This window comes from Nerophis lumbriciformis, linkage group LG05, assembly GCF_033978685.3.
Source record: "Nerophis lumbriciformis linkage group LG05, RoL_Nlum_v2.1, whole genome shotgun sequence".
Lineage (NCBI taxonomy): Eukaryota > Metazoa > Chordata > Actinopteri > Syngnathiformes > Syngnathidae > Nerophis > Nerophis lumbriciformis.
Genome location: NC_084552.2, coordinates 34,700,264 through 34,725,244, shown reverse-complemented (window position 1 = coordinate 34,725,244; position 24,981 = coordinate 34,700,264). Strand labels below are relative to the sequence as shown.

The 24,981-nt window shown below is 36.6% G+C and overlaps 2 protein-coding genes across 5 annotated transcripts in view; both read left to right on the top strand.

Annotated features, from left to right (window-relative positions):
* arhgef39 (Rho guanine nucleotide exchange factor (GEF) 39) overlaps positions 1–7,625 on the top strand; it is a 97,308-nt gene extending 89,683 nt beyond the window's left edge. For 3 of the 4 annotated variants that reach the window (XM_061959027.2, XM_061959029.2, XM_061959030.2), the window contains 3 exons: positions 1,732–1,858; positions 4,883–4,977; positions 6,790–7,615. In XM_061959027.2, coding sequence (XP_061815011.1) covers positions 1,732–1,858; positions 4,883–4,977; positions 6,790–6,826 — 259 coding nt within the window. In that variant the 3' untranslated portion in view covers positions 6,827–7,615. Of the gene's footprint in view, positions 1–1,731; positions 1,859–4,882; positions 4,978–6,789 lie in introns of all 4 variants that reach the window. The other variant, XM_061959028.2, reaches the window with a different exon arrangement.
* A 5,177-nt stretch (positions 7,626–12,802) lies between these two features.
* rergla (RERG/RAS-like a) lies at positions 12,803–16,520 on the top strand. The gene is made up of 5 exons (XM_061959031.2): positions 12,803–12,854; positions 12,927–12,983; positions 15,329–15,402; positions 15,894–16,030; positions 16,098–16,520. The coding sequence occupies exons 1-5, from the start codon at positions 12,803–12,805 to the stop codon at positions 16,381–16,383; spliced, it is 606 nt and encodes a 201-aa protein (XP_061815015.1). The 3' UTR covers positions 16,384–16,520.
* Positions 16,521–24,981: the final 8,461 nt, after the last annotated feature.

Sequence of the window (24,981 nt, the reverse complement as noted above, 5' to 3'; positions counted from 1 at the left end):
TCCTGGGTCGGATTTGGCCCCCAGGCTGCCAGTTAGTTTGACGTCGTTTCAAGCAGGCACTTTTAGTGGACTGGGACTTACTTGTTTGTTTGTTTGTTTATTAAGCCACCCTTTAGCTGCTGCATTAGTAGGCGCTATTCTTCCTTGGGTGTAAATGCTTTGATACATGTACAACATTAAGGCAAAGGGGAATACACACATTCTTCCATGACAAATAACACCACTTATTTACTTTTGTTATGCTAGTATATGATCAGAGAAAAGCCAGAAAAATGTATTCGTTTACAAAAAAGTGCAAAATATTTGCACGCAATCCAGTTGGAAACCAAAAATTACAGAAAATAATTAGTATTCTTGTATAATTATATCAAATCTGAATCTTTTACAAAACGTTCATTCTCATGATCATAAATTGAGGAAGTGAACTCCAAGCCACCATTGTTTTTTACTGCAACGTCTTATGCATTAAAGATGTCATATGATATTTTTTCTACATTTACGCTTTCTTGTGGTTTACAATTTTACATAACATATAATGGTGTTTTTTTAGTCAAAATGTTGCATTTTGTTTTACCGACACTTGTAGGTAATCTTTTTTACGTGCCAAAGCCCTCCTCCAGGCCAAGCCCACTTTGACTGCGTCTTCACCCCGTCAGCCATGTTGAAATTTTTAGGGCTTCCAGATAGTCTACTGAAATGTGTAAGTAAGGTAGAACTATAAACTACTATACACAACAGTCTGCCCCACAACAAGATGAAGGAACTTACTGACTACAACCTTAGATTACAACTGAATAATAACTGCGTTATTGCACAAAGCTCTTCGGGTAAACCTCTACCATGGAGATATCCGCTGACGTAACCGAGGCAAAATACGTCACTGAAGTCTCAAATTCCAAATTGCTAAATTTGGAGCAAGTTTGAAAGAAGGCAAAATTATTTTATGAATTTCTTCACCTGGGTTTGAATGCACATTTTGGGGAATAATGGGATCCCAAGTACACATAAACAGGTACCAACAGGTAAGAAAAGTTTGTTTTGCATAATCAGACTTCTTAGTTAGTCAGTTCGACAAGGATGTATTAAAAATCGACTTTCTGTTGACTGAAGTATGAATTATTGATGAATATTTCTGAAAAAATACTTTTGTGGTAAGGTATTATTGGCTTTTTTGTTAAAATACATTTTCTGACAAAATGAATAACAGAATAATTGATCCTACCTTTAACAGTTACCAAGCTGGGTATTAATTTGTATAACACCTGTCCCTAATTGGGCAATTTAGGATGACAGAAGCAGCTTTGTTTTGAGCAACCTGCAGTTTCCTTAGGTTCATTACAGTGGTATTTGACCAAATAACAGAACTATAATTTAAGTGTGACACAACTAATTATCCTACTAAAGTTTTCATGACCCTATTAGGTACTGTATATATTTTTTACAATGCTTAATTACTGCCAATTTTCAGTAAAATTTGATTAATTGGACCGTTCCAATTTAACATATTGTCAACATTGACACCAAGAAGCTTTACCTCAGTAACCTTTTCAATGACACAACCTCCCACCGTCTAATTAGGCACAGGTAATTCTCTCTTGATGAGACGAGTTGTCGACATAAGTGGCACAGACGCAAACGTGTTCCACTGTAGTTTATAAAGGTGTCACGTTTGTTACCGTTGTTGGTGGATTGTAAAAATGCTTCTTTGTTAAATTGTGGCAATGTTTACAGGAAGCTGGAGCCAAAGCCAATAGTTGCCCACCAAAGAGCGGAGTCCATCCAGGAACCATTTCCTACTGCTGCTGAGAACCACAATGCACTAAAAAACAGCAACAATCCCAATAGGAAGAGGAACATGGTAAAAACACAGACAACAAGGCCTCGGATTTTAACTTTTTAAGGTCAAGGCAAGTGTTGCCTTAAAGAAGGGCTCATATTTTAGGGCACCAAGGCAAACATAATATTTTTTCGAGGCAGGGGCTCTTAAGCATTGATGCATGCATACATGTACAAAATATATATATATATATATATATATATATATATATATATATATATATATATATATATATGTATGCGTGTGTGTGTATGTATGTATGTATGTATGTATGTATGTATATATATATATATATATATATATATATATATATATATATATATATATGTGCCATCTTTCAACATTCTCATATACCGTATTTTTCGGAGTATAAGTCGCACCGGCCGAAAATGCATAATAATGTAAATGTAAATGTTATATTTTTTATCAACATGTGATAGCAGGGACCCTGCCATTCAAAACTAAGCTGTTCCATTACTAATGATTAATGTAACTATAGCTGAAAAAATAGTACAATAGCCATAAAAGAGACTATTCTTCCCTGAACACCATGGAGTTCATGTCGGCTTAATGATGCACTTACATTATTATATCAACTATCAGAGACAGAAACTCTTCATTTTACATAATGTCCTTTTTTGCTGCTTCAACACAGAAAAAGGTAAAGTGAAATAACAGACAGACAGGGCTTTGATGTCTGTAACACACGCACACACACACACACACACACCGCAAAATGAGCTAACGTTACGATAAAAGCGAATTAGCCTTCACCTCAAGCCAAGACTGCGAGCGAGCTGAGCTGCAGCTTATGTTTCTAGAACGTCAACGGGCTCATAGTGATGTTACTAGTAGTTGACTGGGAGGTGTTTATTATAATTTGGAGAGAGTCCGCTGCCTGATGCTTACCTGCTAAACGCTAAGCACTGACTACATGCGCTCTGAATACGCACTGCTGATTGGCTGTTACCGCTCTGAATACGCACTGCTGATCGGCTGTTACCGCTCTGTGTGTAACCAATCAGATGGTTGTGTGGGTGGGACAATGCTGGGTGCTGTGTTGAGTACTGACAGAGACAGTCAGAAGGAAGCGGAGCCGCTTGTTAAGACTTTAGCTTAGGCGGCTACTTTATATGTTTGTGTGGAAACTCGTTCGGTACACCTCCGAACCGAACCGAACCCCCCATACCGAAACGGTTCAATACAAATACACGTACCGTTACACCACTAATATAAATATATATATGCCCTATTGTAGCTGAGATAGGCTCCAGTGTCCCACCGCGACCCCAAAAGGAATAAGCGGTAGAAAATGGATGGATGGATGGATGACAATGCTGAAAGATGGCACCTGATGGCCATAAGACGAACTGCACTTTTTGTCCATATAGATAGAAATAGTGTTCATGTATGAGATCTAGTCCTGCCAATTATGGCCAAAGTAATAATTAAGATTATTGTTATCAATACTGAAATCATGATTACTGATTAACAACGTGCTATGTCACATGAATAGTTTTTGAAGTAATACCTTTGTGACATGAAAACAATACAAGTAATGTAAAAAAAAACAACCTAATGTTTACTTTTTGATATCAAAATAAAACACAAAACAGTTTGGCTAATGAATATAAAGTTCAATAAACAAGCTTTGTTCTTCTCCAATGCTTCCTATCAGTACAACAGTTTGGCCAACAAAAATAAAGAACAGTGGCACCTCTCACATCAAATACACAATCTTCACAGCCTGCGTTCAATTGAATGAGATGACAAAACATTTAGCGAATACTGATGTTATTTGAACATTGATACAGTTTGCTGTTGAATAAAGAACATCCCAGTAAACAAACTAAAGACTTTATAAACAAGTTGTGACAACGTTGACGACACATCACCTGCTGCATGTTTCCTCACGTCATTAACTCTCAGTCACAGTAGCTGATGAACGCTCCGAGGAGAAATCTCAGGAGCAAAGTCTGTGTCGTTGGTCCGCCATGATTATCAAGCCAAACAACGCTAGTGCGCATGCCATTGACTTTGTGTTGCCTAAAATGCATTAATAAATGACGGTTTTTCGGTAATTAAAAAATTAGACGGTGTTACTAACCGTCTGGAATTTTATCGCGAATTATCATTATACCGTTTACTGTTACATCCCTCGTCCATTACCAAGTAAAAGGTCAAGGGCGGTCACGGCAGGTTCGTGCCGCCGATCTTGGTAAAAAATGTTAGGGCATGACGGCAAATGACGAGGGCGGTCACCGCGGTTGCCGTGGTTAAATTTGAGCCCTGCAATTAGACATACAGTACAGTGCATCCAGAAAGTATTCACAGCGCTTTACTTTTCCACATTTTGTTATGTTACAGCCTTAGTCCAAAATGGGATCATCACCAGGCCAATACCATTCCTGCAGTGAAGCGTGGTGGTGGCAGCATCATGCTGTGGGAAGAACTGGGAGACAAGTCAGGATAGAGGGAAAGATGAAAGCAGCAATGTACATTTAATATTTAGAATGCATTAAAAACATCCATCCCTCGTCATGTCTTTCATAATGATTGTAAACGATAGGCAAAAAAAAACAACAAAAAAACTGCAGTTACCCTTTAAGACTGTAATTGCTGTCAAAGGTGCATCAACAAAGTGTTGAACAAAGGCTGTAAATACTTATGTACAAGTCATTTTTTAAAGTTTTTATTTTTACTACATTTGGAAATTAACAAAAACAAAAAACCTTTTTCACATTGCCATTGTATGTTATTGTCTGTAGAATTTTGTGATAACGATTAGTTTATTCAATTTTGGAATAAGGCTATAACATAACAACATCTGGAAAAAGTGAAGCGCTGTGAATCCTTTCCTAATGCACGTTATATAATCTTCTACAATATGTTCTTCTTCATATATAAAATAATATTTACTGAACGTTCCTGTAGTATTTGCTGCCTAATTTAATAGTTTATCAATGTATTGATGATTCACATACATAGTACAAGTAATTCAAATACTGTATGTTTATTATGTATATTTCTTTCCTCTATGTGCAGGTGAGCAATGAGCCTGGTGAGATAGTTGTGAGACCTGCTGCTGATTGGGAGGGCAGCGCCCCCAAAAGGATGAAGCAAGCTCTTTCAGATCAGAGGTACTGACATTTTCACTCCTTGCAAACAAAACATGACAACTTCACAAAAACTGCTTTAAAAAAGTAAATTAAATTAATTTCGAATGAGTCAATCTCTGACATAAATACACATATTACATATAAGTAGGCCTGTCAAACCACAAAATATTACATTTATCATGTAGAAACGCAGATTAGTTGCGCAATTTACCTTAACCGCAGATGGTTACCTGAAAGGCGCAGCAGGTTGGTATACAGTCAGTGATCAGGTCAATGCCTAGTTAGTGCAAAGATGAGTGAGGATACTCTGACTGTTGTACTTGCTGGCAAATTTCACTTTAAAATAAACACTGACTGGACTTTAGATAAAACTGTTACCATGTTTTGAGCAAACAAATGACAATTAAAAAAAAACAATGTTAATATAAGACATCCTGACAAAATTGCATTTGTGCTAAAATGTTAGTTAGTTAAAATCATCTGTGAGTAATCTCAATACAAATGTGTGATTCATCTGATTTAAAAATGTAATCGTTTGAAAGTATTAATTACATTTGTGTGGATTTAGAGGGTGCTTAAATAACTTCATTATATTTTTTGTTGGAAAAAAAAACAACTAAAAAACAAGACTTTATTTAGTTTTTGTTTTTTACATATACTGTATATAATACGCAAAGCATTTCAAACATCAATACACACCATCATTTTCACTACAAAAAAAAGGCACACTTGCAAAAAAAAAAAAGGTACAGTTTAAGAAATGTGCCCAATGCTTTTTTTTTTTTTTTTAGTTTATTATTCTTCGGTCAATGGTCAACAAAATAAACAAACAGTTGCACATTCATAGATTGAAAATGAAAATGAAAATGTTGCAGACCGAAAGGGTTTAGGCTGAAGTTGAACACTTATAGCGCCTAACCCTATAAACAATGTCAAGTACAAGATGAACTTCCGAAAATTATGAAATGTCTTTTGTACAACATATTATAAATACACATTATACACAATATGAACACTGTTCAATTATATACACAGTAAAGGCATGTGAAATATCCTTATACGCGTGTTAAACCTTTGTACCAATTGATATACTATATACAAACAGTTATACTTCCATTATTATTTATATCCCACATTTAGTATTTTAATTAACATTGATCATAGTATTAACTACTGTGTTGATTCAAGAGTGATATATTTTTCCAAGACATTGGTCTTAAAGTGTTTTTTAAATGTGTGAATGGACCTGGAACATTTTAAGGAATCATCCAAGCTGTTCCACAGTTGAACCCCCCTGACAGAAACACATCTACTTTTGAATGGGAACTAGTAACCCCCTCTGGTGGACAAGTTTAAAAAAAAAAAAAAAAAAAGTCCTAATTTTTATTCTTAACATAAAGCAGGTGTATCTAAACTTTTACATTATATGCGGGGGGCATTTTCAAATTTAAAGTTTTGTAAACAGGCTAAAAAAATTTGCTGATTTTTTTTATTTTTTTTCCCAGTTTTCTTGTATAATTGCATTTTTAGAAGAAACTGCAGGCCAATTTAGATAACAGCTGCAGGCCGCAAAAGGAAAAAATGACATTTACAGTGGGACATTTTTTCTTGCAAGGAACAAATGTGTTGGTTTTGTGAAGCATTGACATTTTAGACTAATTCCTAAATGTTTTGAAAATCCATATGAATTGAAGAAAAAATATCTTCATTGTTATTATGATGCAAGTGTTTATATAATATTGTGCTGAACTTTTCATATGAAAATGTGCTGTTTTGACTGCTGTTGTTTTTAATGGCCTTAAAGCATCTTAGATAAATGTGTGTGTCCAACAGTGCAGAGTCGTCTACATCAAGCTGTGTTATCCTCTGAAGTTACTTCAGTCACAACGGAATTGCACCAGTGGATCCTGCCATGACGGTCTGAGAGTTTCACTTCAGACTTTTGACACTCAAGTTAGGACTTCTACTTTTTATTCTTTTACCCTGCACCAAATATTTAGATTCTATTTCTACTGTGCAATATTATTTAGCTTTAAAAACCTTGCTTAAATACCAAATATATAAATGTTTTAATTTGCTCTTATAGCCTGGATTGTAATCCGCTCTGCCCCAATGTGAAGTTAACTTATTTTAAAGGGAAGCAATCTGTCCGTTGAGGTGTTATGTTACAATCCAACATGCACAACATGTTGTCAATACTATATGTTACTCATCACTTCCTACTTGCTTACACTCCTCATTGCTGAAACTGCCTACTTTATCCTTGTTTGATTATAATTAGAGTATTTCTCACTACTACTAATATACTAATACACACATTACTAATATGTGTAATATGATGTATCACAAATCAAATGGGTGCAATTCATGCAATTGCAGTTTGTGTTTATGCAAAAGTGGGCAACTAGGCTTGGAAACCTGGTTCACACAATTAAAAAAAACACATACTGCTATATTGTATCCATTATCAACATGTGAGCTCATTTTTAATATTAGTGCATATTATTATAATAAAATCACATATTGATGTTATTAGGGAGCTTTTAGTTTGGCAATTGATTTTATTATATGTTTTTTGTTGTGGTATGATTGCTAAGATGTGATATCACAAATCACATCTGGAAATGAGAAACAATAAACTAAAAAAATACATCATTGTGCTTTTTTATATTCAGATGTGCATACAATTATTTAAGAAAAATAAAATATAATTTAAAGCAGCACTAACAAACTTAAACCTTCATAAAATATGTTCCTAACTTTTGGGATGACACGTGGACCTACAACTAGTTCAATGACACATGTCATGGCCCACCTTTTCCAATTCGTAAAAAATACGGGAGTTGATGCAAACATTTGTGTGCAATTACTGCTATCATGGCAGAAGCTGCAAAACAAACAAAGAAACAAATATATTAGTATGAGGGGACAAAAAAGAACAAAGTAGGCTACCTAGATAAAAATACATCAAACATGTGATTTTTCCATCTATAGTCGGAAATCCGTCTTTTTTATCTCTGTAAAAATATAAAAAAGTATTTTCAGTTTTTTCCAATCTACAAATCTGTGTTAAAATCTTGAACCGTCTCTTTGTCATACCTGCCAACAACTACGGTTTTCCTGAAATGAGTACGATTTTTGATAATCCAGTGGTAAAAACTGCGGTTTTCCATTAAATATGATTAACTTAAAAATTGAAACAACTCTAAGGACGGGACAACATACACGGGAAACATCAGTGATGATTGGTTGGTTTACGTATAAGGAAATCCATAATTGGTTGGTTGGTTAACTATGATGAGTCACGATTGGTTAAGATTAGGGCAAAACATTACGGACAGGCCAATCAGAGACAAGATAGGGCGGGTCATCGAACCAGGAAGTGAAATCACAACAGACACGCACATCCCAAATGACGACAAGAGAGTCGGAGAAGAAAAGAGGGAATACTCAAGCGGGCGATTTATGCAATAACAAACTAGTGGAAGATGGCAGAAGGATTGTCTTTCTTGGGCTTTTCTTTTAGCGATGTAGAAGACCTCCAGGAAACCCACAATGGTTCTACTTGGCCACATTTGGACAAATGTATGCGTCTGGATAAAACAATGCCCAACACATTCATTTGAGTTGTTTACCATGTAAGCCCAAATCAAAACTGCTCTCGACATGGAAGACGTGGACTACATATTTAAGAACACACATGATTGTGGCAGACATGTGATGACTTTTGCTACAGTACAGCCTGTATAAATGCTACCTTTCATTTTCACTGGTGTTTTAGAACAAGACAGTAACTGCCATTTTATTCATTATTTCTACTGTTTATATTTTGACATTGAATAGTTGAATCATTTGAAACATAAACAACATGACTGCAAGATATTTGTTATTTAATGCTATAAATCACAAATGGATATTCAGATAAAGGAAGTTAGCTAATAGAATAAACATTGTTTGTACTCTTAGTGATTTTTGCATTTGGAGCAGTTAGAAGTGGAGAGGGTGTCTAAGAGACAGAAATTGGCTATAAAATCCAAGGCAGAATCCACAAAAGCAGAAACAAAAAGGAAAATGCAAGCTGCTCAGGAATTTGCAATGAAGGCTCATGTAAGAGCCATCCATCCATCCATCCGTTTTCTACCGCTTATCCCTTTTGGGGTCGCGGGGTGCGCTGGAGCCTTCAAAGCAAAAATGCCAAAGTAATGTGTACATAATGTAAATAACTAGATGAACCATCTGTGGCTGTGAAGTGAACACTAGTAAGGTTGTAAATACTGTATAGAGTAGGCTAACCAATGTGGTTCCTGTGGATGTGAACACAAGTTGTAATTACTGTAGTGACTAAATAACATAGTGGCTGAAACAGACAGTGATTCATTTGGATGAATAGGGTATGTATTTATGTAAACTCTGTTTATCATTTTTCAAATCTTTAAACATTCAAAAATCTTTAAATGGTGCTTTTTTTGCTCATTTTTGCATGTGCAATTGCTGAAAAGCCAGGAGCTTCGGGGTGTGGGGGGTCCAGGTCCATCCTGGACCCCAGGCCCCTGGCTTATTTTCAGTCGTTTTCATTAAGTTCAAATCACATGCCTGATACAGTCAAAAATCAACATTGGCCCGGCTTTCACTCGCTGGCGTGAGCTCAAAGACGAGGAGAGATTTCAGACCAATGCTGCCTTGGCCCTGCTGGACTAGTAAATTCCTTATCGATGCTCAAATCAAAATGATAATGCTAATCGGAAAATTGCGTGGTAGCAATAAATAGCCACCAGCTTGTTAGTTCACAGTTCCCCGCTGACACGACCAGCCACGCAACAAACTCAAAAGTACAGTATAAAGAAAAAAACAACCTGCGAATGAAAAGTTTGAGTAAAATATGTAGGTTCCTACTGTGGACAAATCAGTCATACTGACTAACTCTATGCGCTGGTTCTCCTGGGAAATGTGGTCTTGCAAAACACTAGCACTTTGGTCCACCAGCACCGCCGAAAACAATCAAAACTGAAAGTTCATAAGTGGGGCTTTAATACGAGTTAATAATTCATTTTTTATTTAAATTTATTTAAATAGGTTTTAATTTATACTACATATACAGGTGTGACTATTTTCGCAACATTTTTGTGTGATTAATTCAACGTAGTTTTCCTTATCAATAAAATTCAAGCTGTTTTATATATCATATGTATATTATTCTACTGGATGTCCAGAGGTGAGAGACACTCTGTGCTGTATATGTTCATAATGTCCACTAGATGGCAACAAAAGCCGCATAGAAGCACTGTACTATGGCATTCTATTACACACCCTTTTGAGAGTCTTGTTTTTTCATTGATAAAATAACGATTAAATTAGTAGACCAAATAGAACTTATTAAGCCGGTCCAACATAACGTAGGTAGTAGTAAGAGCAATAATGTGGTTGCAAGAAGAAAGAAAAACTATTTTGTTGTAAAAATATTTAAAGCATGTATTAATTTCAGGTTTTAAAATTGTGATTCTCATGGACTATAAAATAAAAAAATTATATATATATATATATATATATATTTATATGTATATATGTTTATATATATATATATATATATATATATATATATTCATCTATATGCATATATATATATATATATATATTTATCTACATGTGTGTGTGTGTATATATATATATATATTTATATATATATATACTTTTTATATATATATATATATATACTGTATATATATATATATATATATATTTATATGTATGTATATATATATATTTAAATATGTATATGTGTGTATACATATATATATATATATATATATATATATATATATATAAAAACCTCAATATCGGTTATAATAATTCCAGCATCAAGACAAAATATTTTCAGGTGAAAATTTTGAATTCAATTTTTTTGTAATAAAACAAGTATATCCGGCGATGAGGTGGCGACTTGTCCAGGGTGTACCCCGCCTTCCGCACGATTGTAGCTGAAATAGGCTCCAGCACCCTCCGCGACCCCGAAAGGGATAAGCGGTATAAAATGGACGAATGGAACAAAGGCAAGCTGCTTCCTTGCTTTCGAACGTTGTGATGGCATTTTATCGCCACCAGAGAGAGCCAAACAACCAAACTAAACCATATTTTCTATCCACGGTTGCCCTATTAATAATCTTCAAGATACATTTGTGAACTGTATTTATTAGTTGATAAAACTTGTGATAGTTCTCACACCACCCTTTTCTTAATCTGTACTACTAATTAACCTACTCAGTGGCCTAGTGGTTAGAGTGTCCGCCCTGAGATCGGTAGGTTGTGGGTTCAAACCCCGGCCGAGTCATACCAAAGACTATAAAAATGGGACCCATTACCTCCCTGCTTGGCACTCAGTATCAAGGGTTGGAATTGGGGGTTAAATCACCAAAAATGATTCCCGGGCGCGGCCGCCGCTGCTGCCCACTGCTCCCCTCACCTCCCAGGGGGTGATCAAGGGTGATGGGTCAAATGCAGAGAATAATTTCGCCACACCTAGTGTGTGTGTGACAATCATTGGTACTTTAACTTTAACTTTAACTTTACAGTAAATATATCCATCCTTCTCACAGCTACATCAACATATTCTCTACATATTAAACATGCTGGGCTCCTGTTTCATCACAAAGCTCCATTATTAGAGAGTATTAACAATCATCTGTGGTGATGTCTCCTGCAGTTGTGCACACTGGGTTCTTTGTTCCTCTAACTTTGCTCACCACAAAGTTCTCTATGAACTCTGACTGGTTGATACCTTCAGCAGGAGACCCTTTGCCATCTTTGCACTCTAGAAATGGAATTGAATTAGAAGCAATCAAACGTATGAAAAGTTTGTACTGTATTATTTTTATTATGTTTTATTAAGGGATGAAGCCTCACTGACGACAAAGATTCACTGGTCAATGTAAAAGCCACTGCAAATGTGCTATTAGTCAAAACAGTATGAATGATTACATCATTATTTGCCAATTTATGCCTCATGATTAGTATGCTGAAGTCTCTCAAAAGAAGTACTATCAAATGGTTATTTATGTAATTTATTTGTAATGTTAATGAGATAATGTTTCAATTTGATTCCGATTCAAACTGATTCTTCCAATATAATACTTGGTATATAAATTATATTTGATAACAATTGTTACAGGGTACAAAGCTCCTCCTAGCTGCTAAAGTGTAAGCGCAGAGATGGCATAAAAACCAATATTTTTGAAAATAGATTCTTGAAAACTTTGAATCGATTCAGAATGATAATACATACAAATCGCAATTCAGCACCCCCAATAATTAATAGTATTTTCTCAATTATTACAACATAATTTGCGCTGTAATTATTCAGTCATGTATTACAATAATTATGCAAGTTAATTTAACAATTATGATCATCATTGATCTTCATAATGTAATTATATGAATTACTGTTAGAATATTTACAACATAAAAGACTCAAATAAATATATCAATAATTTTTTATATATTGCACACTTGATGGTAAGGTAGGTCATAAATTTTTCAAATGTAGTTGCCTAAATAACCGCTAAACTAAGTTGGGGGGAAAATACATTTCATATAGCGGTTGCGGCTGTAGGCAACCTCCTGCTGTAGTTTTCTTAATAGCTCCACCAGATGGCAGTAGCTAACAGGATTAGCCACAGGCCAATGTAAATAGAGCTTGCAGGCTACAAATGTCACCGACTGCACGACCCTGCTGTGGATTGGCTGAGAACCCCACCACTTTAGCAGCCCCACCTCTCTGTCTTCAACCCACCAACTATCAAGTGGAGGACTTTTATAAGCATGGTCTTCCTTTTGGGAGCTTCCTCTGCAGAGCATGAACGAGATCAAGATCACCGTGCTGGGAGGGGAAGGAGTCGGCAAGTCAGGTAAGCAGTATCACAAACAGGCAAGTCTTTTGGAGTTTGAATTATGTTTCCCTAATATTTTCATATCTGCAGCTCTCATCGTCCGCTTCTTCACTAGACGCTTTATTGGCGAGTATGCATCCTCATCAGGTAAATCATTCTCAGTCCTTTTTCGGGTTGTTTTTTCTTTTTCTTTTACAGCCAAATATAATCTACAAACATCATTCATTATTTTGGACAGGATCTGTCAAACAATTTTACATGTAGCGGTTTATTTCACGATTCAATAGATTAATACATGATGTCTGATTTACCCAAATACTATACAAATACTGTGAAATGCAATTATTGTTGCTGTGAGTACATTTGACATGCTTCTTGAATGAAAATTTAAAGCATATCATTTTATAAAATATAATTGTAAATTCACAGCAAATTGTTGGTTAATAATTGCATTACTTTTCTCAATAACATTTACAGTAATCTTTTGTGAAATATCTTTTACACAGCTGTGCAGCTAACACTAAATTGCTGTAAAACTATTTCACAGTATATGTTTGTAAGTGTTACTGTGATAGTAATGCAATTATTAGCTAGTAATTTGCTGTGAATTTACAATTAAATGTTTTATAGTGTATTAGTCCAATGTAAAACATTTTTTACAGTATATTAGTGGGCCAATGTGTTTTGTAGATGAGTGACTTATCTACAATAAATTAACACATATTTCCTAATAGTGTGACTTTAAAAAAATATAAAATTACACACCTTTAAAAAAAAGTTTGGTATTTTATTTCTATTAATTCTAAATATCTAATTACTACAGCATGGCCCTACTTCTCCCACATTACCACATAATATTATTAATCATAGTTTATAAAGTACTGTACTCCACTACTGTATATGGGCTTACATGAGTGAACACATTTTTTTAAAGAAAATATGAGCTGCCATATTTTGGAGACACCTGATGCACAATATTGGCCAAGTTTTTTGAATAAATAAAACAGACAAAATAAGAAAACTATTGTTTTGATATCTGCCAATCAAAACTCAGTATTATTACATTTGGTTGCACATAATTTCATGAGCTGTGAGCGTATAATATTGTGGACTTCACATATGTTTACTGCATTCATATAAAAATGTGGCCTTATTTGTGTTGCTGCAAATTTGACTGTAATTTTTCTGACAACTAATATTGTCTTTTTCAAGACTGATTTGTAGAGCTGCTTGTCATTGACTCTTATAATCTCTTATAAAAGCTCAATTGTTGCTCCCCTCCAAACATTCTTGTTTTGTGTTGCTCTGGGTTGCCCAATGTGTTATTTATTGGTCGTAAAAACTGCTGTAACCAATAATTCTTGCACATTGTACAAACCTCGTTTCCATATGAGTTGGGAAATTGTGTTAGATGTAAATATAAACGGAACACAATGATTTGCAAATCCTTTTCAACCCATATTCAATTGAATGCACTACAAAGACAAGATATTTGATGTTCAAACTCATAAACTTTTTTTTTTTTTTGCAAATAATAATTAACTTAGAATTTCATGGCTGCAACACGTGCCAAAGTAGTTGGGAAAGGGCATGTTCGCCACTGTGTTACATGGCCTTTCCTTTTAACAACACTCAGTAAACGTTTGGGAACTGAAGAGACACATTTTTTAAGCTTCTCAGGTGGAATTATTTCCCATTCTTGCTTGATGTACAGCTTAAGTTGTTCAACAGTCTGGGGGTCTCCGTTGTGGTATTTTAGGCTTCATAATGCGCCACATATTTTCAATGGGAGACAGGTCTGGGCTACAGGTAGGCCAGTCTAGTACCTGCACTCTTTTACTATGAAGCCACATTGATGTGACACGTGGCTTGGCATTGTCTTGCTGAAATAAGCAGGGGCGTCCATGATAACGTTGCTTGGATGGCAACATATGTTATGGGTTGAAAAGGATTTGTAAATCATTGTTTTCCGTTTATATTTACATCTAACACAATTTCCCAACTCATATGGAAACGGGGTTTGTATTTGAATGCACGTAATGTATTTGCTCATAACGGTTTTACTTAAAATCCAGTCTGAGTTTATTCTTCATGGTTAAGGTAAATGAGCATGTGCAATCAAAATCAATTGCATTATTAATCTGCGTATATACATGATAAATGCAACATTTTTTGTGATGAAAAGCATCATTTAACTTTTTTTTGACAGCCCTAATTTAAATACTTGGCAATTCCAGTAGATATCATATATCATTGGATGATTTCCCTGTGTATCATTGATATTTTGTGTTCATTAATTATTTTCACATATCAAGTAATCCTCCTGACAAAGTATGGCAGGGGTTTAGTTACATTTTGGACCCCAGATTAGGTAACCAAATACAATTCTTTGTCTCTGAACAAGAAATGTGTCCTAGTATTGTATTATTACGTGTGTGTACAAAGTAGGGTAATGACTCTTACCCACAATTTCTATGTTTTTCCTTTCATAGAATGCATATACAGAAAGGGTCTGGCTGTGAATGGGAGGCAGATTAACCTGGAGCTGTATGAGCCATGCTATCAGGTCTGTTTTCACATTATTAGACACTAACAACCCAGCTGGCACAAGACATTAAAACAACATTGAGAACTTGTTGAATTCGGTCCTGACGTTGAACGACTCAAACCGAACGTTGGAACGACATGCTTTTTGAAAATATTTAGTCAATGGTGGGTTCTGATATTAATTTGACCATTCCATTTTGGTAATTTCCCGACCAATATTTTACAACACAAACACAATGTTGAAACACCATGCTTTTTGCCGACATTTATTCAAAATCAGGTTGTGACCATTGAAATTTGGTCATATCCCAACCAACAATGTGGATCCAACCTTGGACGTCAATGTTGTCTCAATTTACAAATACAACTATTTTGCAATGTTGTTTCAAAGTCAGTTTTATAGGACATTTATGTATCATCAACGTTGTATCAATGTCTTGTGCCTGCTGGGAGTATGCGCCTTTAAACATGTTTGCAGGTAATAACCTTGTTGTTATCTGTGGTTTTCAGTCCGCTGAGGGTTGCGATCCGATACACTGGGCTGATGGTTTTATTGTGGTGTATGATATCAGCGATCGCTCATCCTTTGTTACAGCCAGAACCATAGTTAAGCTTATCAGGGCGTTCCCCTTGGGATCAGCCAAAAGGTAAACTGTCATTCGTGGGTTTACTTATCTTTGCACTTGCTCACTTATTTTCTGGTGTTCCCTGCAGGGATGTCGAGTCTCTTATATTTGTGGTGGGCAATAAACACGACCTGTGTCACATGCGAGCGGTGCGTTGCGAGGAAGGTCAGCGTCTGGCAGCCGAGTTCCGCTGCCAGTTCTACGAGCTGTCGGCGGCCGAGCACTACCAAGAGGTGGTGCGCATATTCTCCGAGATGGTGCAGAGCACCAGCCTCCGGGGCAAGGCCAAGGAGCGCAGGAGACGACCCAGTGGTTCCAAGTCCATGGCCAAACTCATCAACAATGTTTTTGGCAAAAGGAGGAAATCGGTGTGAAGGCAAGTATATGAAGGTTGACAAAAATCCAACCAAGTGTAGGCTAGTTTTACCCTCATAAACAATGCACGTCGGTAGAAACTGCATAGAAATGGAACCCTAAGTCAGTGCAGCGAAGAATACAAGTTGCCATTACTAATTAAATCCCAGACAGTTTCAAAATTTAGATAAAACAAATGTTTTTCTTCTTTAATAAAAACATTTAAAAACAGTACTTGGGATCTCAGGCAGCACTGTTGCAAAAAGGGTAGTGTGTGTGCCTCACAATAAGAAGGTCCTGTATTTGATCCCCGGGCTCTGAGTTTTTCTGTGTGGAATTTGAATCTTCTCCCTGTGACCGTGTGTGTTCCCTTCGGGTACTCTGAAGTTTTTTTTTGCAAATATTAGCTCATTTGGAATTTGATACCTGCCACATGTTTAAAAAAAGCTGGCACAAGTGGCAAAAAAGACTGAAAAAAGTTGAGGAATGCTCATCAAACACTTATTTGGAACATCCCACAGGTGAACAGGCTAATTGGGAACCGGTGGGTGCCATGATTTGGTATAAATGCAGCTTCCATGCAACAAGGATGGGGCGAGGGTCTCCACTTTGTGAACAAATGCGTGAGCAAATTGTCAAACAGTTTAAGAACAACATTCCTCAACGTGCTTTTGCAAGGAATTTAGTGATTCCACCATTTACGGTCCGTAATACCAAAAGGTTCAGAGAATCTGGAGAAATCACTGCACGTAAGCGGCAAGCCCAAAAACCAACTTTGAATGCCTGTGACCTTCGATCCCTCAGGTGGTAGTGCATCAAAAAAGACGTCACTAAATGGGCTCAGTAACACTTCAGAAAACCACTTTCAGTAACTACAGTTCGTCGCTACATCTGTAAGTGCAAGTTAAAACTATACTATACAAAGCGAAAGCCATTTATCAACAACACCCAGGAACGCCGCCGGCTTTGCTGTGCCTGAGCTCATCTAAGATGAACTGATGAAAAGTGTTCTGTGAGGGTAAGGAGGTGTGTTAGTGCCCAAGGCATGGGTAACTTACACATCTGTGAAGGCACCATTAATGCTGAAAGGTACATACGGGTTTTGGAGCAACATACTGTATGTTGCCATCCAAGCAACATCTTTTTCATGGACGCCCCTGCTTATTTCAGCATGACAATGCCAAGCCACATTCTGCACGTGTTACAACAGCGTGGCTTCATAGTAAACGAGTGCGGGTACTAGACTGGCCTGCCTGTAGTCCAGACCTGTCTCTCATTTAAAATATGTGGCACATTATGAAGCCTAAAATACCACAACGGAGACCCCGGACTGTTGAACAACTTAAGCTGTACATCAAGCAAGAATGGGAAATAATTCCACCTGAAATGCTTCAAAAATTGGTCTTTTCAGTTCCCAAAGGTTTACTGAGTGTTGTTAAAGGGAAAGGTCATGTAACAAAGTAGTAAAATGCCTCTGTGCCAACTTTTTTGCAATGTGTTGCTGCCAATAAATTCTAAGTTACCTAATGATTATTTGCACAAAAAAAAATTAAGTTTCTCAGTCCGAACATTAAATATCTTGTCTTTGCAGTCTATTCAGTTGAATACAAGTTGAAAAGGATTTGAAAATCATTGTATTCTGTTTTTATTTACAATTTACACAACGTGCCAACTTTACTGGTTTTGGGTTCTGTAGATCAGGGCTATTCAACTACCTGTTGAAGAGGGCTGCAGTTTTAAGAGCCCAGGGTCTCAGGGTCCGGACATCAAAATTGGGATGTTTCGTCAGAAAGTGCCTCTGCAGGTTATAATCCTTTGAGACTGTGTTTTCAAAAAGTAAACACATCAGCTTTCATACTGTATTGTCAATAAATTCATTATTCTGCCCTTGCTACTTGTTTTCAGCGTGTGCAGCTAAACAAATAGTTAACAGCATGAAAAACAGGCTACATTTTGTTGATCGATGTTCCTTCTTTTGAATTATTTTTCTTCCTAATTTTTTTACTTTATGTCTTCCTTTATTTAGGTTTGCAAGACTGAAAATATATACATTACAAAAGTATAACGTCCATTATGTATGTAACAAATAAAACCTAAAGTCTAGCATTATCGCCCTCTGCTGGTCAAATTCAGTATTACATTGCATAGTGTAAATCAACTCTGGCATTTCACCAGAGTTGAAATGCCAGAAACAACCCGACCACGAATACAAAGACATCCCAATGTCAGCAATTTTAATACATTATTACTTTGTTGTCTAGTCGCTGTTAAATATATATAATATAATTTTCACGATTTATATTGATTTTTTTCAAGGTTGATAGTGCCATTTTCTTCTACTCACCTGTTGCTGCTTCATTGTGACACAAAGTTGTTACATACACTTGTAAAGAACATAATGTCATGGCTGTCTTGAGTTTCCAATCATTTCTACAACTCTTATTTTTTTGTGATAGAGTGATTGGAGCACATACTTGTTTGTCACAAACATTCATAAAGTTTGGTTCTTTTATGAATTTATTATGAATCTACTGAAAATGTGACCAAATCTGCTGCGTCAAAAGTATACATACATACATACATACATACAGCAACATACATGATCAATGTTGGTGATGTAGAAAAGTTACAATCAAATCAAATTAGCTTCATGGCATGGCCTCTTAACTTCATGTGAGTGATTATGATTGACAACACCTGTTGACTTCTCTGAGCTCATTTAAATAGGGCTCATGTGATGCAGTCATTAGACTCGGTTAAAAAAGCGACAATGGGAAAGTCAAAGGAACTCAGCACAGATCTGAAAAAACTAATCATTGACTTGAACAAGTCAGGAAAGTCACTTGGAGCCATTTCAAAGCAGCTTAAGGTCCCAAGAGCAACTGTGCAGACAGCTGTTTGTAAGTATAAAGTGCATGGCGCAGTTTTGTCACTGCCACGATCAGGAAGAAAACGTAAGCTATCACCTAGCTGCTGCTGAGAGAAAATTGGTCAGGATGATCAAGAGTCAACCAAGAACCACCAAAAAGCAGGTTTGCAATACATTGGAAGCTGCTGGAAAACAGGTGTCAGTGTCCACAGTCAAGTGTGTTTTGCATCGCCATGGACAGAGAGGCTACCATGCAAGAAGGAAGCCCTTGCTCCAGAAGTGACACCTTAAGGCTCGTCTAATGTTTGCTGCTGATCACATGGACAAAGATAAGACCTTCTGGAGGAAATTTCTGTGGTCAGATGAAACAAATTGAGCTGTTTGGCCACAATACCCAGCAATATTTTTGCTGGGTATTGCACAGTTGGGTGTTCCAACGGGACAACGACCCCAAATGCACGTCAAAAGTGGTAAAGGAATGGCTAAATCAGGCGAGATTTAAGGTTTTAGAATGGCCTTCATAAAGTCCTGACTTAAACCCCATTGAGAACATGTGGACAATGCTGAAGAAACAAGTCCATGTCAGAAAACCAACACATTTAGCTGAACTGCACCAAATTCGTCAAGAGGAGTGGTCAACAATTCAACAAACATGTAACATGGACATGTAACCAAATATTAACATTACTGTATGTATACTTTTGACCTAGCAGATTTGGTCACATTTTAAGTAGACCCATAATAAATTCATAAAGGAACCAAACTTCATAAATGTTTTTGTGACCAACAAGTATGTGCTCTGATCACTCTATCACAAAAAATAAGAGTTGTAGAAATTATTGGAAACTCAAGACAGCCATGACATTATGTTCTTTACAAGTGTATGTAAACTTTTCACCACGACTATGTTTCCCTGCTGCTCCATGCAGGATGCCAGGAGCACTGCATAAATGAGCAACCCTGTTTGGAATGGTTTAATCAAGCCTATTTGGGTGATGTTTGGCCGGCCAAATTAAAAGTTTGGCGGGCCGGAAGGGGCGTGCGGGCCGCCAGTTGAATAGACCTGGAGTATATCTGTAGTAGTTTCCCCCCGCCCACTGACTTTCATGGGTGAGTTTATGGCTAAAATAAGTTTATTGAAGCCCTGAAACAGGTTCATCAATTAGTAAGTCATAAAATACTTAATTAAATGGTAAATTAATTAATTAAGTATACCGCAAAATGAATTTTAGAATTGTGAATATTTGATTAAATCATGATTTAAATAAATAATTAAAGCAATAATTAAATGAAAATAATTCAGTCATTAAATAGTTAATAATACCACATCTACATATGTAAATCCAATTAAAATGTGTCAATGACACATTTAAGGAATTATTTAAAGATGTATTTATTTTTGTTTTATTTTACACGCTATATCTTGAACTGGTTGATGGACGTAAAATTAAACAAACTAAATATTACTTGCTCATTTATTTGTGATTTTGGCAAGAGCCATAAGTATAGAATGGCGATAATAAAGATTTTTTTTGTAATATTTTTCACCAACAGTACCCTGGTTTGCCTATATTTGCGCATATCTTTACGTTATATTTTCATATTATATTTTAACTGTACTTTTCTGGTATGTCTTCACTACAATGACAATCTTTCAGTTGTAAACCATCCTAGAAATAACATCAATGGGTAACTGGTGTTAGTTGGTGTCGTAAAATCCACCATGCTTTTATTTTTAAGTGTATTTTGCACTAAACAGGAAGTCACGTTTGGCATGTTGTGTAACTAGACAGAAGTCACCTCTAATTAGCTCTTGGGGGCTCAATCTTCCATACACCAAGTCCACCGTTTTTGTGGAGTATGTCTTTTAGGATTTTGGATACCGGTACATTTTTGTGGTTTAAGTCAAACAACCAGAAATGTATACATTCCATACATGTAATTAGGTTGAATGTATCCCTTGGTCCTTTATGATGTTTGACCAGTTCGTTTTCTGGGGTGGAATGTTATGTGCAAAAAGAAATTAGTGCACACTCTTAAATTCAGTCAGTATTTTCTAAAAGTCACATTTATACCTATAGGCCTAAAAATATATGCATAGTCACCTTAAGATCGAAATAAGTGGTGATGAAGGTTCTGGAATGTAATTTAAGCCTCTTGTTATGATCGTGATTGGCTGCAGCTGGTGTCTTGTCGGCAGCAGACAAGGATTTGTTTGACAGCATTCATTGTAATATTCACTGCAGTGGCTAGGGGGGCAAGGTGTGCCTCCTGTTGTGGTTACTACAGAATTATTTTGGCTGACAGTATTAAGAATAGTACTTTGTCTTCCACAGTGTGTTTTTTAAGTGCAGTTCTTGCAGAAAAATAAAGACCACTTGCAGTGAATTTCTTACCAGCTCCTGCAAACAGCTGCCTGGTTGCTGATGGCTCAGATAAGTGCAGCGTTCATGCATGCAGGAGGTGTGTTGAGAGGCCTGCTTGATGCTTTGTGTGGCAGCATGGAGACACCTGTGCAAGGCAGGGCATGAGAGGAATGTAGAAGATTAGACTGGAGGTATGTGATGGATGGACGAGAGAGCATCCAGGTCTGGGAGGTTATAGCTGGAGCCTATCCCAGCTGCATTCAGGCGGAAGGCGGGGTACACCCTGGACAAGTCGCCACCTCATCGCAGGGCCAACAGATAGACAGACAACATTCACACTCACATTCACATACTAGGGGCCATTTAGTGTTGCCAATCAACCTATCATCAGGTGCATGCATTTTACAGTGTAATTATTATTGTTGTAACCTAAACAAGATAGCGGATGTATAAGACTTACCTGACTGTCTTTTACGAAATCGCGTTTTCAAACATTCTATTTTGCGTCAAAATATCACTTCAGTGTTTTTTTTATGACATATCAATAAATAGGACCTAAATAAAATGTGTTGAACGCCATGTTCAGTTGCAGGATGGGGGGACGATCAAGAGCACCAAAGTTGCTAGTTAGTTAACCATCTAGCTCAGGGGTCCCCAAACTTTTTGACTCAGGGGCTGCATTGGGTTAAAAAAATGTGGCCGGGGGCTGGGCTGTATATATATATATATGTATATATATATATGTATATATATGTATATATATATATGTATATATATATATATATATATATATATATATCCATCCATCCATTTTCTACCGCTTGTCCCGTTCGGGGTCGCGGGGGGTGCATATATATATATATACAGTGTATGTATATATATACAAACACCGTTTCCATATGAGTTGGGAAATTGTGTTAGATGTAAATATAAACGGAATACAATGATTTGCAAATCCTTTTCAACCCATATTCAATTGAATGCACTACAAAGACAAGATATTTGATGTTCAAACTCATAAACTTTATTTTTTTTTGTGCAAATAATAATTAACTTAGAATTTCAGGGCATGTTCACCACTGTGTTACATGGCCTTTCCTTTTAACAACACTCAGTAAACGTTTGGGAACTGAGGAGACACATTTTTTAAGCTTCTCAGGTGGAATTCTTTCCAATTCTTGCTTGATGTACAGCTTAAGTTGTTCAACAGTCCGGGGGTCTCCGTTGTGGTATTTTAAGCTTCATAATGCGCCACACATTTTCAATGGGGGACAGGTCTGGACTACAGGCAGGCCAGTGTAGTACCCGCACTCTTTTACTATGAAGCCACGTTGATGTAACACGTGGCTTGGCATTTTCTTGCTGAAATAAGCAGGGGCGTCCATGGTAACGTTGCTTGGATGACAACATATGTTGCTCCAAAACCTGTATGTACCTTTCAGCATTAATGGTGCCTTCACAGATGTGTAAGTTACCCATGTCTTGGGCACGAATACACCCCCATACCATCACAGATGCTGGCTTTTCAACTTTGCGCCTATAACAATCTGTATGGTTCTTTTCCTCTTTGGTCCGGAGGACACGACGTCCAGTTTCCAAAAACAACTTGAAATGTGGACTCGTCAGACCACAGAACACTTTTCCACTTTGTATCAGTCCATCTTAGATGAGCTCAGGCCCAGCGAAGCCAACGGCGTTTCTGGGTGTTGTTGATAAACGGTGTTTGCCTTGCATAGGAGAGTTTTAACTTGCACTTACAGATGTAGCGACCAACTGTAGTTACTGACAGTGGGTTTCTGAAGTGTTCCTGAGCCCATGTGGTGATATCCTTTACACACTGATGTCGCTTGTTGATGCAGTACAGCCTGAGGGATCGAAGGTCACGGGCTTAGCTGCTTACGTGCAGTGATTTCTCCAGATTCTCTGAACCCTTTGATGATATTACAGACCGTAGATGGTGAAATCCCTAAATTCCTTGCAATAGCTGGTTGAGAAAAGTTTTTCTTAAACTGTACAACAATTTGCTCACGCATGTGTTGACAAAGTGGTGACCCTCGCCCTATCGTTGTTTGTGAATGACTGAGCATTTCACGGAGTCTACTTTTATACCCAATCATGGCACCCACCTGTTCCCAATTTGCCTGTTCACCTGTGGGATGTTCCAAATAAGTGTTTGATGAGCATTCCTCAACTTTATCAGTATTTATTGCCACCTTTCCCAACTTCTTTGTCACGTGTTGCTGGCATCAAATTCTAAAGTTAATGATTATTTGCACACACAAAAATGTTTATCAGTTTGAACATCAAATATGTTGTCTTTGTAGCATATTCAACTGAATATGGGTTGAAAATGATTTGCAAATCATTGTATTCCGTTTATATTTACATCTAACACAGTTTCCCAACTCATATGGAAACGGGGTTTGTACCAATTACTCACGAACTAATTGATATTATTGCAAATGACTGCCAGATTAATTTTCAGGAGCAAAAATTACATAAAGATGATTTTATAGTGAAATGTTGGTCATCTGGACGCTTTGGGTCCTTTACAGTTAAACATTTATTATTCTGATGTTAGGGTTAGTGTGCATCAAACTGCTCTACTTTTAGAGTTGCAATGATTATATTACTGCTGCCATGACTGTTGATTATGATGAAACTTATCACACAATGTAAATCATAAGCACACCTACATAAATAGGCTGACTTTCAAACAGGCTAGACATATGTACATACACAAACAATTTATCTGTCAAATATGTCTTCTGCTCAATGTAAGCGAGCGGCTGTTTGTACTACATCACCATAAAAGGGCAAAACTGGTCTGATATGCTGTCCGAAATGTTCAATGTGGTATTTTAACAGTGCACTAATATTCAACAATGTGTGCTGTGTCTTGTCAGAGTTAGGAGTTTGAAGTCCTTATTGTCAATGACAAATCAGAAGCAGTTCTTCCATAAATACAATATTTATTGAAATAATAATGCAAAGTGTTGCAACTGAATATGCATGATGAATAGTACGGTGATAGTTTACATTATAGAATACTATATGTTATGAATATATCAACTTTTTTTTTAGCAGCCAATTCCCCACTTTTACCTCAGATGCCTAGATGTGTTTGTTTGATGAATGATGACATTATTGCTAAGTCTGACATATTTTTTAAACATACTCAGATTTGAATGAGAATATGAAATACAACATTTACCTACATCAATCTCTCATCAAACGTTTTCCTTATTGACTGGAAAAATATATATTATATAATAATAATTTTCAGTGATGTTTATTTGTGGGGCTGAGGGGGGACTAAGTCCAATATTACACAGTGGGTTATTTGTTTCCCCCTTTTTAATGTTAACATGTACAGCCAATTA

Bases quoted from the DNA above. Each gene is read 5' to 3' on its own strand.
- rergla (XM_061959031.2), top strand. From the start codon at position 12,803: ATGAACGAGATCAAGATCACCGTGCTGGGAGGGGAAGGAGTCGGCAAG. The intron at 12,855-12,926 runs GTAAGCAGTATC...TCATATCTGCAG, and splicing joins GGAAGGAGTCGGCAAGTCAG to CTCTCATCGTCCGCTTCTTC. The intron at 16,031-16,097 runs GTAAACTGTCAT...TGTTCCCTGCAG, and splicing joins CCCTTGGGATCAGCCAAAAG to GGATGTCGAGTCTCTTATAT.